The sequence below is a fragment of the Amphibalanus amphitrite genome, unplaced genomic scaffold (genome assembly GCF_019059575.1).
Source record: "Amphibalanus amphitrite isolate SeventyFive unplaced genomic scaffold, NRLGWU_Aamphi_draft 000168F_arrow, whole genome shotgun sequence".
Classification (NCBI taxonomy): domain Eukaryota; kingdom Metazoa; phylum Arthropoda; class Thecostraca; order Balanomorpha; family Balanidae; genus Amphibalanus; species Amphibalanus amphitrite.
Window position 1 is genome coordinate 830,099 of NW_024881663.1, and position 15,612 is coordinate 845,710.

Here is a 15,612-nt window from a genome sequence, read left to right on the forward strand (position 1 = left end):
CTCACAAGGCCCATGGCAAACGCAAGATGTTGAGAATTGGCCATTTGGGTCATGACATGACCTGAAAAACAATGTCATATCTCCGAAACCAAAAATCACAGAAACTTGAAATTTTTAGTGGACATCAAGAAAGGATAGACGAGCAGCTATACGAAAAATCAGCGTTCTAGCTCTAAAAATGTTGAGTGCAGAGCAGAAAGACTGCCTGGGGGGGTGGCAACCACCCCCCCCCCATGTGCGGGCGAGGGTTAAACTTCAGGATTCTCCCGATTACCCATGTCAAAAAAAAAACGCGTAAACACGGTTTACGATATACCTACTGTTCAGGGGCAAACACGATTTAAAACATTGATTGATATATGTATTCGCACGTCACTCGCATACTGCATATAAATACGGAATGACTTTTTGGCGACGTCATTACATAGGTGCAAGACCAGCGCGCTACAGTGCGCTGGTCTGGTATGTACCGATGGTGTTTTGCACGTGACTCTAGGCCGCCCTGGCTTTTCAGGTGAGAGACTTATTCAAGTGCGAGATAGCTACCAATTATAAACACAAGGTTCAAAGAGTTAAAATGCATTGAGTTTGCACTTAAATGACAAGATCCACAGCGCCTATGAGAAAACATCGGATGATGTGTCAGATGCTTCTCCGGTATTTTCACAGGTAAATCAGGCATCATATGTCCGACGGCAGCATGCTCGCTGAAAGGAGGGACTCCATCACTCGAACATGTTTGGTGTCACGTGTTCTGGTTCGCTCGGCGCTGTCGCCCCGGGATAGTCGCCTGCTGCTGCGTCAGTGGCCGCTGTCGCTGCCTGCTGCTAACTTGCTGTGGATGCTGCTCCTGTCACTGCTCTAGAGCCCACCCCCAGAGCTGTGCTTAGTACGGCAGGGGCACGTTCAGCTGCCGGTAGTGGAAGTGGTTGCTCTGCACGGGCACCGGACGCACACGCGGCACCGGCACCGGCACGGGCACGGGGCGCACGCGCGGCACGGGCACCGGCACGGGCACCGGGTCCACCACTGGCACCGGGTGCGGCACGTTCTTGACCAGCGTGCGGTGGACGAAGCGCTCCACGGGCACGTTCTGGACCACGGGGTACGGCTCCGGGTACGGCGCCGCGTACGGCCGCTCGTGCACGTACGTGTCGATCGGCCTGAAAACGACAACGGCAATGCGTTAGCTCAACGACAACCGTCTGAGGGACTGACGCAACCACAGTCCGGCACAGAGGGATGGAGGCTGCGGAGGAGAAGCCATTCTCTTCTTCGCCGATCAAAGGCGTTATGGCGAGTCCGTGAAGGCGCCACTCAATGGCTTCAACTCAGGATAATATGGATTTCGTCTGAATGCAACTTACCCACGGGAACGCACATTTCTATACCTAGTTATGAAATTTAAATTACCTACACATTTCCTATTTTGCTGAGTGCTTGCGCGGTAATTGTTTGCTGCAAAACCACAGTCCAGAGACTCATACGGTTTCCTTAGCATGTTCTTTGAGCTGAGCACACGGCTCGGTCGCCGCTGTTTTATACAGTCGAACTGGTATAATTGGACTCACCCAGACGGGAGTGTGGGCCCGTAAAAGGCAGAGGCACAGCCGGCTGCCGCCGCCACCACGACCAGCGTAGACTGGAGAGAGAGCGGGGAGAGAGTTAGAGAGGGAGAGGGGGCAACGGGTCAACATAACGCGGAGCCTTGAGACATTCAGTGGGGCTGGTACACACAGCTGGAAACTTTGTGTGTAGATCACAGACTTACCAGAACGCAAGAAAACGGTTGAAGTGTGAAGCTCAATAACCTAATGGCATTATAGGTATTCGACTCATCAATTTGGATAAGTGGATGACTCGACAATGTTTACGAGAACTATTTTACCTACATAAGGTGAATTATTAGGTGTGCAACGTCGATACTGACAGCTTGAGCTTCGGCTGTCTACGCAGTTCTACGTAGTTCCATTGCTGGCTGCTTAGTCAGCCCGTTGTTCAATTAATTACCCATCACCAGCTTGTCTATACCTATACCAAAGCGTACCTATACCTACCTATGTTAAGCGTATATAAATTTACAAATGAAAAGTTTTCGCAATGCTTTAAAATACATCTATTATTTCATCGAATTGAATCAATATTTCCCTTATAATTAAAACGGAACTACTTAAAAATGAAAATAAAATTTGGGGGCTTTCTAGTTTCTAGCACTTTCTTCCACATGACGGACGTTCCCGGATGTCTTCTCTTACCAGCAGCTTCATGGTGAGACCGACGGCTGTGGTTGGGGTGACGGACCGCACCTGCACGCCAAAGACGGACTGACGATTGTCGGCACCGGGACGCCTTTATAGGTGCCGGTAAATGGTGCGACCCCCCCCCCCCCTCCCCCTCCCCCGACCCATCCTTCCCAGCACCGTCCACTGGCCGGATGCACCGAGTCGGTTTTCCGTCGCCAGTCCCACGGTATATGACGAGGGAGTTCGGCCCATCGAACATGAACGGACGAGCATTTTATTGACAGGTATTGTCAGCATTATTACTGGTCGCCATTTGTCGTGAATTACTTGTGTTGAGGATTTATCAAGATTGTAACATCCCCTCAATGGTAGTGCCTTGCATAGATATAAGCCTGCTGCCGCTGGGGGGGGGGGGATGGAATCTCCCACCCCCAGTTTTTCGCCAATGACTTCTAAGCGCGCTATGTGAGCGACGCGAAACGTTCAGTACCTAATCACAATCAATTTTTACATGTCATTTATTTAACCCTCGCCCCACTGGGGGGCAATTTGTCCCCCCCCCCTGTGGTTTTTTTTAAATAGCAATTGAAAACGGCGGCGCGCAGCGCCGCCAAACTTTCAGTACCTTACCGGGCATCTACAAAATTCCAAGTCTTAAGTCACCTTAGGTCAGGAGTTATTTTCAGGTCAAACTGAGGTGATGTTCGAGCGAAAATGAACAAAACACATGGAATCTTCAAACGCTCACAAAAGCTACAGTTGCTAAGCAATTTCAAAGTTCTTTATATGATCATGTAGAGAAAAGACGGTGCTACAAAACTGCCATCTCGGATTTTCAAACTTTTGGGATTTTGACCCCCAAAAATTAAAAAAAGTTGATTTTTCAGAAAACGCAAAAAAAAAAAATCCCAAAAGTTTTTGAATTTCGAAAAACTGGAGTACATGTGATAGTCCCTGCGCTCTTCTATCTACATACCAATTTTTAGATCGATACCTCTTTTTTGCCAAGTTATGGCGGAAAAGCTGCTCAAAATTGATGACGTCATATTTTTTAACTCAATTTTTGGCGATTCTAAAGCATGTAGCGCAATACAAAGACCACCATTCAATTGAACTCCCCGTGACGAGCTGCATCAAATCGATATAGGTACAGTCGTGTACAGGTTGATGGTCCCCTACTCTTTATCCACCGGGTTCCTATGGCTCAGCATTGGCAGCAGCCGCCTGGTACCGGTAGGCTGTGCCGCATGACCCGAGAGTGAAGCGGCACAGTCTACCCACGCTGTTTGACATCGGCTCGGGTCGCCGGGTGGAGCGCTTTGTAGACCAGCTGTCGCGTCAGACTAGCGCGGGGGGAGGGGCTCGTCTCGGTGGTTGGCGTGGGCTGGCGAGTGGTGTGGGGCGTGTTGGTGGACCATGGGGGCTGGGCGGGTGTGTGTGGTCAATTGCTGCATTGCACATTTTGCGTCGCTTAACAATTGCATTCCTGTTTTTGCTAAGCACAATGCACGGAAGACCCAGCGAATATAATTTACTTGTGCATTGTGCAAAACGTGATTTGGCATGGTATAGAGGCAACCATAGGTCTTGTGCCACATATATGCATGATACCTATTTAGGCAATACGCTTATGAAAATGGTAGATTGATCGGATTGATCCTGGATGTCGATTCGTATGCTAAATGTCGACATGTATTAAATGAACGAATGAATGAATCAATCAATCAATCGACAATCGACATGTAGATATAAAACCGTATAAATGGCTCGCAACCACTAAAATCAAAACAGATCCTAACTCGGAAAAGTAGCCGGAGCCCCGATGAGGCTCGAACCGGGACTCCACGTTGAAAGTTTTGCCAATGATCCATCATCATTCCACCAAGCTAGAGCGACCGGCACCCGAAACCACAAAAACATTCATTGACTTTGCTGCCGACCTCCCGGCCCCGCCGACCGCCCGGCCAGACTTTACCCCGGCCGTGGCCACCATCCGGTGTAGCTCAGCGTAGGAGTGCTAGACTGTCAAACTGACCGGTAGTGGGAGGCCCGGTTCGAGACGCTTCGCGTGCTGGGTGTTTATTTCTGTGTCCGAGGCTATGTGATTAGTCCATTTTTCAGTAAGATTATTTGGTGACAGGTCTGTTTTCTTTCTTTGCTGCAATGCATGAGGAGACCGTATGGACCCTTACCTATCCTTCCGCACCCCACTTGGGAGATGGGTGTTTGAACCCCCCTGGGTTTTGTGAATATCTCTAAAACGAATTTTTGGAGGGTGGATTACGATCGGTTCTATGCGACAAGTGACCACGCACACCCAGCCCCAGGTCCGCTCCCTCCCTCCCCACATCACCTTCACCTGACCTTTAACCCCCTCCCTCCCCCCCCAACCGGTGTAACGCAGCGTTCGGTCAAATCGCTCTACCAGGCGACCCGAGCCGGTGTCATACAGTGTGGGTAGGCTGTGCCGCTTCACTCTCGGGTCATGCGGCACAGCCTACCGGTACCAGGCGGCTGCTGCCAATGCTGAGCCATAGGAACCCGGTGGATAAAGAGTAGGGGACCATCAACCTGTACACGACTGTACCCATTTTATGCAAAATATCAACTTTGAAATTTGACCTAATTTGACCTGACCTTCACCAGAACCTTGACCTGACCTTCACCGGAACATCATTTAAACTGACCCCAAAGCCTGCCTGACCCACATAATTGCATTAGGCATATAAAATGGACAATAAAACATGCATCACATGATATTTTCATATTGTGACCCTCCAGTGACCTAACCTCTGTGACCTAACCTGGTATCAGTGACCTCAAATAGCAAAATATGTGTTTGACGAACAATACTCCATCGATGATTTTCATTGAAATGTATTCTACTCGATTTTACAACGCATTTCTTGAAATGCCTGTAAACGGTGAAAATTCGACATTTGACCTGACCTGTGACGTCAGCGGTGTGACCAAGGTCAATGAAATTAGGTCACAAGGTAGTTCCCTGTTGGGGCTATCCAACGCCAAAGGGCGCGGGTTAAACGAAACCTGTCAAAAATATTTGAAGAAAAGAACGACCGTCATAGTGATGTCATGTAGCGCCATGAAACTACACAACTTCAAACGCCTCTAACATCTTCAGTCTAACAACATTATCCTCTAACAATAGGGGAAGCGGGGGGAACACCGCCACTGTGGGAAACACCGCCACCCCATCTGGCGGCGAAAGTATGCAATGTGAAGTGTAAAAATCCGTTATTTCCGCACGAAGGTAAGCGTCTTCTGATTTGTGTTCCGGTGATTCAGTGTAATCGAAGCTTAATGTGGGCATTTAAAGAAAAATGTACATTCTCTTATAAAAATTCGATGAGTTGGGAGCCCTTTTGAATGTCTTTAAGAAGAGACTCATTTTGATTTACTTGATTACATCGAAAAATAATTGATCGGCTTTGTGCAGTAAGATAAGTTTGCTTGAACCGTGTAGTATATTCTTGCCGCTGGCGATTTTTGCTTGTGATCACTTATTGGGGAACACCGCCACCCCGTGGCGGTGTTACCCCGATTGAGGTTGCGGTGTTTCCTGTTCGTATAGCGTGATAAGTGATGAAACTCCCAAAGAGACGCTTTTTTATATTCGTAGATGTTCCTAAGTCGGGAATAAGCAGTTTATTTGATTTTTTTACTTTATATTTTTCATGCATCCTGACCAAGCACTTGTCAGCTGTATAAAACTGGCAAAAAGCTGATGAACCTATGCCTATTTAGGTGTCCATTACCGATTATTTGCGAAAATTACCACTTACCGACAGGAAACTCATCGCACGCGATCTCTGAACAATTAAAAGCTTTCTTAGGAATGGGTTGGGTTAACATCAACATCGGTGGCGGGGTTACCCACACAATTTGTAGGCGGCAAATATGCAAGGTATTTTTAAAAGTCGTGATACATGAAAACCTTTTAGGAGCATGCAAAATAAGTACCTAAAACACGTGAGAAAATGTTTAAATATTGTAACCAAGACAATAACTACCAAGAGACTTCACACATATTCTCTCATTTTGGCGAAAAGCTTAGGGGGGCGGTGTTACCCCCGCTTCCCCTAAAGGCGTAACAAGAAGCTTGCGTGCTATTTTATCATGTCTTCCAAAGTGCTTTTTTGAAAATGTTGTCTTTTGATCCAGTTTTTCATAAACAACTTTTTCAATCGTAATTAAGTCCAAAAATTTGGGCTTGTAAAAACAGAATTTATAGAGAAGTAGGTCCCAATTTTTAGATGAATCGGTTCAAAAATGTAGAAGTTATTCAATTTTTGGTGACGTTTCCACGCAATTTTTTTTAATATCTAGACTGTATACAGATATGGAATTAGCACTATTCAATTCTTCGTGAAAAAAAACTTCATCAGAATTTGCACATCTTTTGGTCTTAAGCTCTGTGAGTAAATTGAAACATGTGTCTGACTATGGTCTGACATTACCATTAAAATGTTTACAGATTATTATCTGTTTGTTCAGGAATAGGAGAAAAGGATAGGAATCGAAGAAGCCACAAGGGCGAAATATCAGTGTCTTTATATATATATTTTTTTTGTCATTTTTCGATTAAGTATGAGCAAAGGCTATTTCATCATCACTAAAACTATAATACTAACAATGCTCATCACAGCCATCAACCATATATGAAAAGGATAAATGATAACAATGACAAGTCAAATGTATGCACTGCCTAACAGAAAGCGAAATGCGGTTAACTACCTCAAACAAGCATAACACATTCGAAGGTCATCAAAACTGAAAACTATTTTATTCATTCTTTATCGATTTTGTTATGTAGCAGCAGGAGTAAGCAGGTTACACGAGTATTCCTCATGTAAAACATGTCTCAAGAATAAGGAAAGTTTCTGGTGACATCTGTGTGTACCAAACAACTTCGACGAAACACCGAGTGTTACGTCGGATCCCTGCTATCTGGGGACCCTTTTAACTACTTCTCTTTGCAAAAGATGCGTTGGTATACCAACGGTTTAATCTCGCCATACCAATCGGTTTTAAAAGCCAGGGGGTTCGTGCACCCTATCAGCGTTCCACCCCTAATTAGCTGGAGCTTCGCGGTAAAACGAGATTGTACGCCGTTACATGACGCAGTGTCTATGAGCAGTAAGCACCCAACTTCCCCGAGGTAGGCAGGTACGTGTCCGGTTTTGGTAATTAACAAGCGAATGTGTTCACCTATGTACGTATGTGCTTCACTTTGCCTAGAAAGAAATGTATAACAGATCGACGGCAGTCGGTTCTCTCAGTCTCTTCACGCATTAGAACCTTTGGATCATTATCTCCTCACTCTTGAAGTCGTTGACGCCGTTCTTGCATAGGCAATAGGCATCGTGTATTTCCTTCAGAGCAGCCATTAATCTTGGGCACGCAATCTCAATAACATTTGGTCAAATGAAGTCTTACGCACTTTCTCGGGAATGAAATTTCCTCGGTTTAATGGACATTGGACAGCCATCAGCGAACTCGGGTGCCGTTCATTAAGGTACCTTTCCCACGACATCAAGTGGGAAGACACCGGAAAAGAGACGGTTGCTTGCCTCGGTTACACCGCTGCAGTATACAGCCGCCTCGCCGACGCAGCGGCTACTCACTGGGTAAATCAGGAAATTTCCGGCTGACTGAATCAGCGCTAATGATATCGAAAAAGAAAGAATTCGCGACGTCTCAGAAGCCATAAATCATGAGCATTGAGCATAGGTACAATAAATATCCGTACGCATTTTCCGAATAAGTGTTACCTGGTCGTTATTTACCAAATAAGTTACGATGTAAGTAAGCTTGTTTATTTCAAAATGAGTCAAACTCACGCTACTGAACGCATACAAAGAAGTGGGAAGATTTAGGTAATGGTGTTCGAATATGACAGGTAGGTTCATTGTTTTGGCATAATTTATTGGTGTCAAATATCTACGCTCTCTGCGAGGTACGTAAGCACCTTGATAAACCTACCTTCTTGCCCTGTCATTCAAATTAACGTGATTTTTAGTATCCTCTAAATACCGATCACTTCACTGAGCCTGCACAAATCATTAAAATATGGCCATAGTGTAATAAATATCTTATAAGTTATATAAGTATATAAGTTCATAAGTATATAAGTTATATAAGTAAGTATAAGTAATCTAAGTTATTTATTAGGCACAATGATATGACTAAGAAAAACTGACGATGCTGGAAACGCTGCAAATTTCGATACAGAGTTACTAGAAAACGCAAGCCATCTATCCAAAATAAACATAATTCATTTTGTGCGTATCTTTGAAGTTGATGAACGAGTACCTAATGGCCTACTTCCCTTGCGGTCTTCCCCTATCATCAAACAGCCCAGCGTCAGTCGTAAAGCAGAGAAAACCAGAGAAGACCATCAAATAAATAAAGTATCAATGGTCATCTCGGAGCCCCAGAAACTGTGATAAAAAGGGGTTGAGTTATCTTGAGGATAAAAAAGAAGGATTAGCTTCATGTCACCAACACTCGACCCTCTTTAGTCAAATACCGTTCGAGTAACTGTGCGGTGTGCGTTCAGGGCAGTCCGTAGCCGGGGGGATGTGCGTGACACCTCAGCGCGACCCGGACCATTACCCCGCGTCTGGGCGACATTGAACGACGCGGGCGCCATCAGGAAATGCCGCCGCTGAGCCGGCGAAAAGTCAGAAACGGGCGTGAGAACGAGTTGGACGCGATACGGATCAGCGCCGTGACTTCAAACCGGTCCCGAGGCACCGCTCCGGGGCGCTCGGTCGTGCCCCCCCCCCCCTGCCCCCTTCTCATCCTTAGACCCCATAACGTCGTCAGATGCGTCCAGGAAACACCAGGTACGACGCGACTGGGAAGGAAAATTAACTCATGCTGTCAATGAAATGTCAGACCTAGCCAACGTACCGACGCTGCCGCCGGATCCGTTACGAAGTGTCACAGCTAAGTAAGTGAGAGAGCTCTCAGTAGATTTGCGCCGCTTTACGGCTGCCTGGTAACAGTCGTGTCATCAGCTCTGGGATCATGTTTCGCAGGGTTTCTTACTCGTCAGCAGTGTAGGTTTGCACACAAAGCCTCTTCGTTTTCGGTTTTTGTTGTGATTATTAGTTGACGTTAAGTGGTGATTATTAAGTTGAGGTGAAAGCTTAAAGCTCACCATCGAACCATGGCTAATATCCATATTGTTTATGCGTGCTTACGGCAACTGATCCACAGTTAGGAAACTGAAAAGTCCGTTTTAAATGAAATTGCATTTTCCCGCATGCAGACATGTGTCATTCTGTGACATCGTATCGCAGTCACTATAGCCTGATATTGTCACGCAGTGCATGTACAATAAATTGTACATACACTGTACAGCCCACAGCAGAAGTAATGTGCGGTTTCAGTCCGATAGGTATGTTCTGCTTCTGAAGCTCAGCAACGATTAGCCAGACTACAATGAAACTTCGTGAATGTAGCTTACATGTAGCGTCACCCTTGCAGCTGCATCGTTATCTATTAACGTCTTATTTTTTATCACTCCGTATTAAAAAATCTCCAGTCAAAGTCATCCGTTGAGATTGGTAAAGCAGCACATTACCTACTCTAGCGGTAGGCTGTACAGCCCTCAGCAGACTGCGTGGTAGGTATTCTTTTTTCGACAAAACCAGTAATAACTCAAAGATTATATTATCAGTCGGTCGGAACTCACTGCAAATAGAGGCACCATGCTCAACTTCTTCGATTGGGTCTATCACTAAACAAAGCAGATGCCTTGTGTGGCAACAAAATGCAAAAGTTTGTTTTTGGGGCAAATATAAACTTTTGGGTTTTGTTGCCAAACTGGATGGAAAATGAGGACGATGGTAATGCCAATCCAAGGTGCGAAGTCTCCCGCGTCTTGCTGTTACGATTTCCGAGTGCCCGATAGCATAGTATCCGCGTTATTCTCGGTTTTGTCGAAAAAAGAATACCTACCACGCAGTTTGCAGAGGGCTGTACCTATACTACATAAAATTTGCCTTTTGAAATGTGCATTTCGGATGTTTGCTATTCAAAATCTGTATTTACATAAGAACGCTTTCGACTCACTTGTGCATGATATACAATATACATATATGGGCAGGATATAAATATAAGCAGAGTTTGTTCTGTCGATGCCTGGTGTTTCCTTTGGTCGAAGTCGTCAACTGCCGAGTGTGGGCATCGGGCGATGCACACATTTTTTTTCCATTAGTGCTTTTACATTTTTGTAGAGCACCTAATGCATCCCAGTGATGGGACTACCTATAGGTATATGCCATCCTTAGGAACTAACTTATTCACACAGAAAGCCCTTTTGTCAACCGAAATACTTGAGTTCTAAGACTTATCAGTCAACTGAATGCCTAATCGTCATGCCTAATAAAAAATGTGCCACGAAATGTCAAAATATGCATGGTCTCCTGAAATAACATTTAAAACAGGATCTTCATTTCGGTAGGGTATAAAATTGCATCATTTTATGCTAAGGCTATCATAATATGATGTAACCAAACTGACAGGATGATCATCAAGGACTATTTTGAAGTCATCGACAGTAAAATTTTGAAAGTAAGTTTTTGTATATAGCCCCGGTGACGTGAAAACAGATATACCGAAAGTCGGTGGGGCTATTTGAGACAGTCTCGCTACCTTATGAAGCACACTGTAATGAATCAAACAAGGCAAAAGGTTTCCCAAAACATTTAAGTGAATGGTCTGCATGATTGTTTGTTCCATTGTACATCTCCATGCGAAGAAATAACAGAAAAATGTTAAACGGTTTTGATTTTATGCCAATTTCCCTCGATCGCTGCATGCTGTATCAATTGGCCGGTTACCCTACCACATCAAGTCCTTGGATAGGCTCACCTAACAGTACGACCATGTGTTAAGTAACATTCAATGGTGTTTGTTGGTCAACCAAGGTAGACATTTGTTGATTGTCGACTGAGTCAGTGACTGATGAAGCACATTTTAAGCACATATTCATCAGAATAACTAGTTAGGTCACGAGCTAAAGGGTTATTATGGGACGCCATTTAATTGCGTCCCAGAAAAGCTATTTCTGGCACCTAAAAGCTGACTCGCCCCAAAATTGGTCCTCAGCACCTATTTGGTGGATACCAGCACCAATCATGGAAAATGACCTTAATTAGCTGTTTCTGGCACCTATTCATCGGTACGCCTTACTTTTTTTTCTGAATCTGGCACCTAAATGCTGAGCGTAGCACCAATCTAGTAGAAAAATGAACTACTGGCTGGTAGAATCATGTTGTTCTGGTATAATGACCCCTGGAGTCTAGCCTAAAGGTTGCCAGTGCAGCTACACTCTAAGACAGCCCCGTAGTGATCTCAGCATTGTATATGACGTTTAAGTAAGCAAATAATATTGATTTGTTTGAAAAAAACAATGTCATTTAAATATTCAAAAGTATTTATTTGTAATGCTTAAAGGGAAACATTTTTGTGAGTAATTGTCTCGATTTTGACCATTAAAACGGGTATTGTATTTTTTGACGTCATCAAATAGCTCCAAAAAAGAAATGTACTGTTTTCATTCCGTTCAAGGCCGCTGAAGAAACGCGGGATCTTGCGTGGGACATGGTCCGTTGTTTGCCGCGCAGAGTTGTGCCGTGGTTGTGCCTTTTTCATCCGTTTCTTACTTATGTCATATGTGTGCATGAAGCCTTGATTTTGTTTTTGGTTATTGTGTGGCCGGTCAGTCAAACGCCCCTGTAGAAACCGGATGCTGCGTTTGATCGAGATGGAGTCAGACGATGATTGCAGGCCAGAAAGCTAATAATATTGAAAAGAGGGCCGGTTGCGTGGCATGTCTGTTCAGAGTTGACATTTTGCTTTACTCCAGTTTATGACCTGAGAGCTTGGCTGGAAGTGACGGATCCAAACTTTTCACGTTAAAATGGCTGAGGGTGCAATAATCTCTAGTCTCTACATAGCGGGCTGGTATAGGAGCGTCTTGCTATGCTGCACCATAGCTGTCTAGTGATTCTCTTTTGGCTAGAAATGGCATTAATCATTATCTCCACTGGCGAAAATGGCACTTGACATCACCGAATGCAACGTCCATGTTGTTAGGATGCATAAAGTCAGGAAGATTACGCGAATTAGGTAGGCAAACGTGGAATAAAATAGGTGCTGGATGTTTTGGTTTTGGTGCTGAATCAGCAAACAGCAAATACGGAGTTCAACTAGACGATCTGGCAACTTTAGGCTGTGTGGAAGCAATTAGGTGCCAGATTCAGATATTAGGGTCGAATAAGCATTTTGGGGCTGATCAGCAATTAGGTGCCAGAAACAGCTTTTTAGGGACCAGAAACAAATATTCCCCGTTATTATGTTACACTACGAACATGTAAATAATGCTTGCTGCTAAAAGTACCTATCATGAACCCACTGCACGTTTATGACCACGACCGATTCACCGGTGTTGCTTATGTCGAACGTTCGATGCACTTCAGGTAGATGGCGGTAAGCCTTCTCGGGTGCATCGCATCACCGTTATCATCAGCTATTTGGCATATCTGTTGAGGTTTGACCAGGTGGGCATCATTGGGATTCTGAGACAATGGGTTACGCAATCGGCAGTACCGTTAACAATATATAATATTTTCATGAAAAATGTGCTTAGCCTATAAGCAAAAAGGTAGTAACGATAGATACAGTGGCGAAGCTGTTAAAACTTCAACTTTGTTAAGCTGCAGGTAGGGGTCCTTTTCGAGCAACTTAAATTGTGCGTTTTTCTGTATTTCGTATTTTATTGCAAATTTCTTTCAAAACTTTTCGAAATTTTCAAAAAGGTTATTCAGAGCATTCACTGTTCAATTCCACATAAGCCTAAGCAAAAATGACGGGAAAACACCAAACGGTTTTCATTTTACAGCGATTTTACTATACCATTTCCTTACTGTCTCAAATAGCCCCACTTTACGGTATTCTATAAGTCAATGGGGAAAATGAAAACTGCGATTCTGGCGCCCGAAACGAATTCCAACTATTTCAAGCACGCAAAATCGTGATTTCATGCACTCCTTGCAAGGTTTGATGCGTTACTTTTTGCAACGTTGACCTAGCGTGGCGTCATTTATGACGTCATTAGGGTCATATTAGTTTTTCGTCTATACCTCCCGATCAAATTGAGCTATAGCATGTCGGGAAAGCCACCAATGGACTCAGAAAGGCCTTCCGAATCGAATGCTATGCGACATGACCTCCTTCGACCAGCTTCGTGACCTGGGGGCGCTGACCTGTCTTTGACTCAAGGTCAACGCCCTAAGTTGACCTCATCCACACAATAGTATATCATTCGACGCGCCTCAGCGAGACGAACACGATGCGGCCAAAATCGCGGCTATGTGGCCGTTTTTTTGCGAAGTTATGCACCAAAAACTGAACCGTATCTTGGGGCACTTGACCTCCTGACCTCAGAGGTCACCGGTTGACCTAGGACCTTAAAATCGGGTATCAATCTCTGCGTCTCGTAACGCCGCACACGCTCGCTTTTTTCCGCGACGCGCTAGCTCCACCAGGGGCGAAATTGCGAGGGGGGTCGTACCCGTCCCCCCCCCCCTCTCGGCCGGCGCGTATGTAGAAAACCAATAGGTCCGGCGAGGTCCGGTGTAGCTAGAGCTAGAGCCTTTCAGAAAAACCAATTGCGTGCTCTGAGATGAGACGCAGCGTCTGGTTCCCAGTTTTTATGCCTCAGGTCAACTGTTGACCTCTGAGGTCAGGTCAAGTACTCCAAGGTATTATTCTTTGGTTACGGAGCGAGCGAAGCGAGCGGAGTCTTTCCTTAGATTAACGGAAATTTCTGAGTATGAGCGGCCGGCCGGCCGGCCGTGGGGACGCTCTTCAAAAGCTAATATCTTAGGAACGGGACATCCGATTGACAAGCGGTCTTCTTTACTGAATGTCACTTGGACGTAAAAGTTATGTGGTGTGATGGCCACCATGCGTTCTTGCCAACCACCGCACGTGGCGCGTGGTAAAGTTGGACATTTTTTAAGAACCCCAAAATTGCAACCTCAATAACGGCACAACGGTTGGGCCGATTGAATTGAAACTCGGTACACAGTTAGGTCTCCATCAGATAATTCATCTGCATGTGTTAAGGTTGGGGTGCTGCTGCACGTGCGCACGTGCAGGGGTCGTTACCAGATCTCGAGAACGGCTGGACCGATGGCGCTCAAATTTGTTACACGGTTAGGGACCAGTTAGTAGGGTGCCGTGCACAAGTCAGTTGGGACCCATTTTGCACGTGCGCACGTGCAGGGTGCCGCTTCCAGATCTCGAGAACGGCTGGGCCGATTGTGCTCAAATTTGGCACATCGCTAGAGACCGGTTAGTAGGGTGCCGTGCACAAGTCAGTTGGAGGTACCCCCTCGAAATTTCGCACGTGCAAGGCCCACCCTCTCGCTCGCTCCGTTAGTCGCCCCATAAGGCGTTATACTGGTAAATAATTTCATTAAGGATGGTTGCAGAGTCGCGAGTTTGGCACCATCGAGTTCGTTATGATCCGGCGCGTTGAGTGATATGCTTTTTTTTTTTGCTTGGGCGAGGGCAACTTAGGGTGTTGACCTCCGGTCAAGGTCAGACCAAATACCCACTCCGGTCACAACTTAGTCTGACGTGCGTCGTGCAGCCATGTGCATACCATTCGATTTGGCATGTCTATTTGAGTCCATTGGTGGCTTTCTCGACTGGCTAGCTCACTTCGATCGGAAGTTGTATAGTATTGTATTGTATTACCGTCATGGACAATCCACACGGAGCGTGGTGATTACAGTCCAGTGACGAAAAACGCTGATTGCACCAAATACCTCATAGTGACGCCTCAATGACTTCTCGCAGGGCCTAAAATGCAGAAGTAATAGTCAAATCTCGCAAGAAATGTAAATTTCACGATGTTATGTGCTTCATATGGGATTAGTGCATTTTCCACACTAGAACAGTCCCGGAACCGTGTATGTGGCTGTTTCAGATTTATAGGTAATGCAAGGGATATCAGAAATGATGACTGGTTTATGAAAGTTCATGAACTGTTCTACCAGACACTTGTTTCTTGAACAGATGACCTTGAGTGGAAGAATTCGTAAACCATCAAATAAACAAACAAGCATACATTGTTCACGAACTGTTCATGAACAAATATGTAAAAAACGAGCCCTGTTTAAAACTACATATTTTATTCGAGCCAGAGTTTGAGCATCTACTACGTAGTCAGGTACTCTATAAGAAAATTTTCCGAACGCCCCTCATGTCGAAGTGAATCTGAGGTGAGTCCGATCCTTTGAGACCGTATGGGCGCAGCTTACCT

The 15,612-nt window shown here is 45.2% G+C and overlaps 1 protein-coding gene across 1 annotated transcript; it reads right to left on the minus strand.

Moving 5' to 3' along the window:
• Positions 1-339: 339 nt before the first annotated feature.
• On the minus strand, positions 340-2,320 carry LOC122383605 (cyclin-dependent kinase inhibitor 1C-like). Its single transcript, XM_043370199.1, has 3 exons — positions 2,256-2,320; positions 1,572-1,642; positions 340-1,163 (listed from the first exon to the last, which is right to left on the minus strand). The coding sequence occupies exons 1-3, from the start codon at positions 2,265-2,267 to the stop codon at positions 887-889; spliced, it is 360 nt and encodes a 119-aa protein (XP_043226134.1). The 5' UTR covers positions 2,268-2,320; the 3' UTR covers positions 340-886.
• Positions 2,321-15,612: the final 13,292 nt, after the last annotated feature.

Coding starts and splice junctions, on each gene's coding strand:
- LOC122383605 (XM_043370199.1), bottom strand. Junction 1,164..1,571: donor GGGCCCACACTCCCGTCTGG/GTGAGTCCAATT, acceptor TGTCGTTTTCAG/GCCGATCGACACGTACGTGC.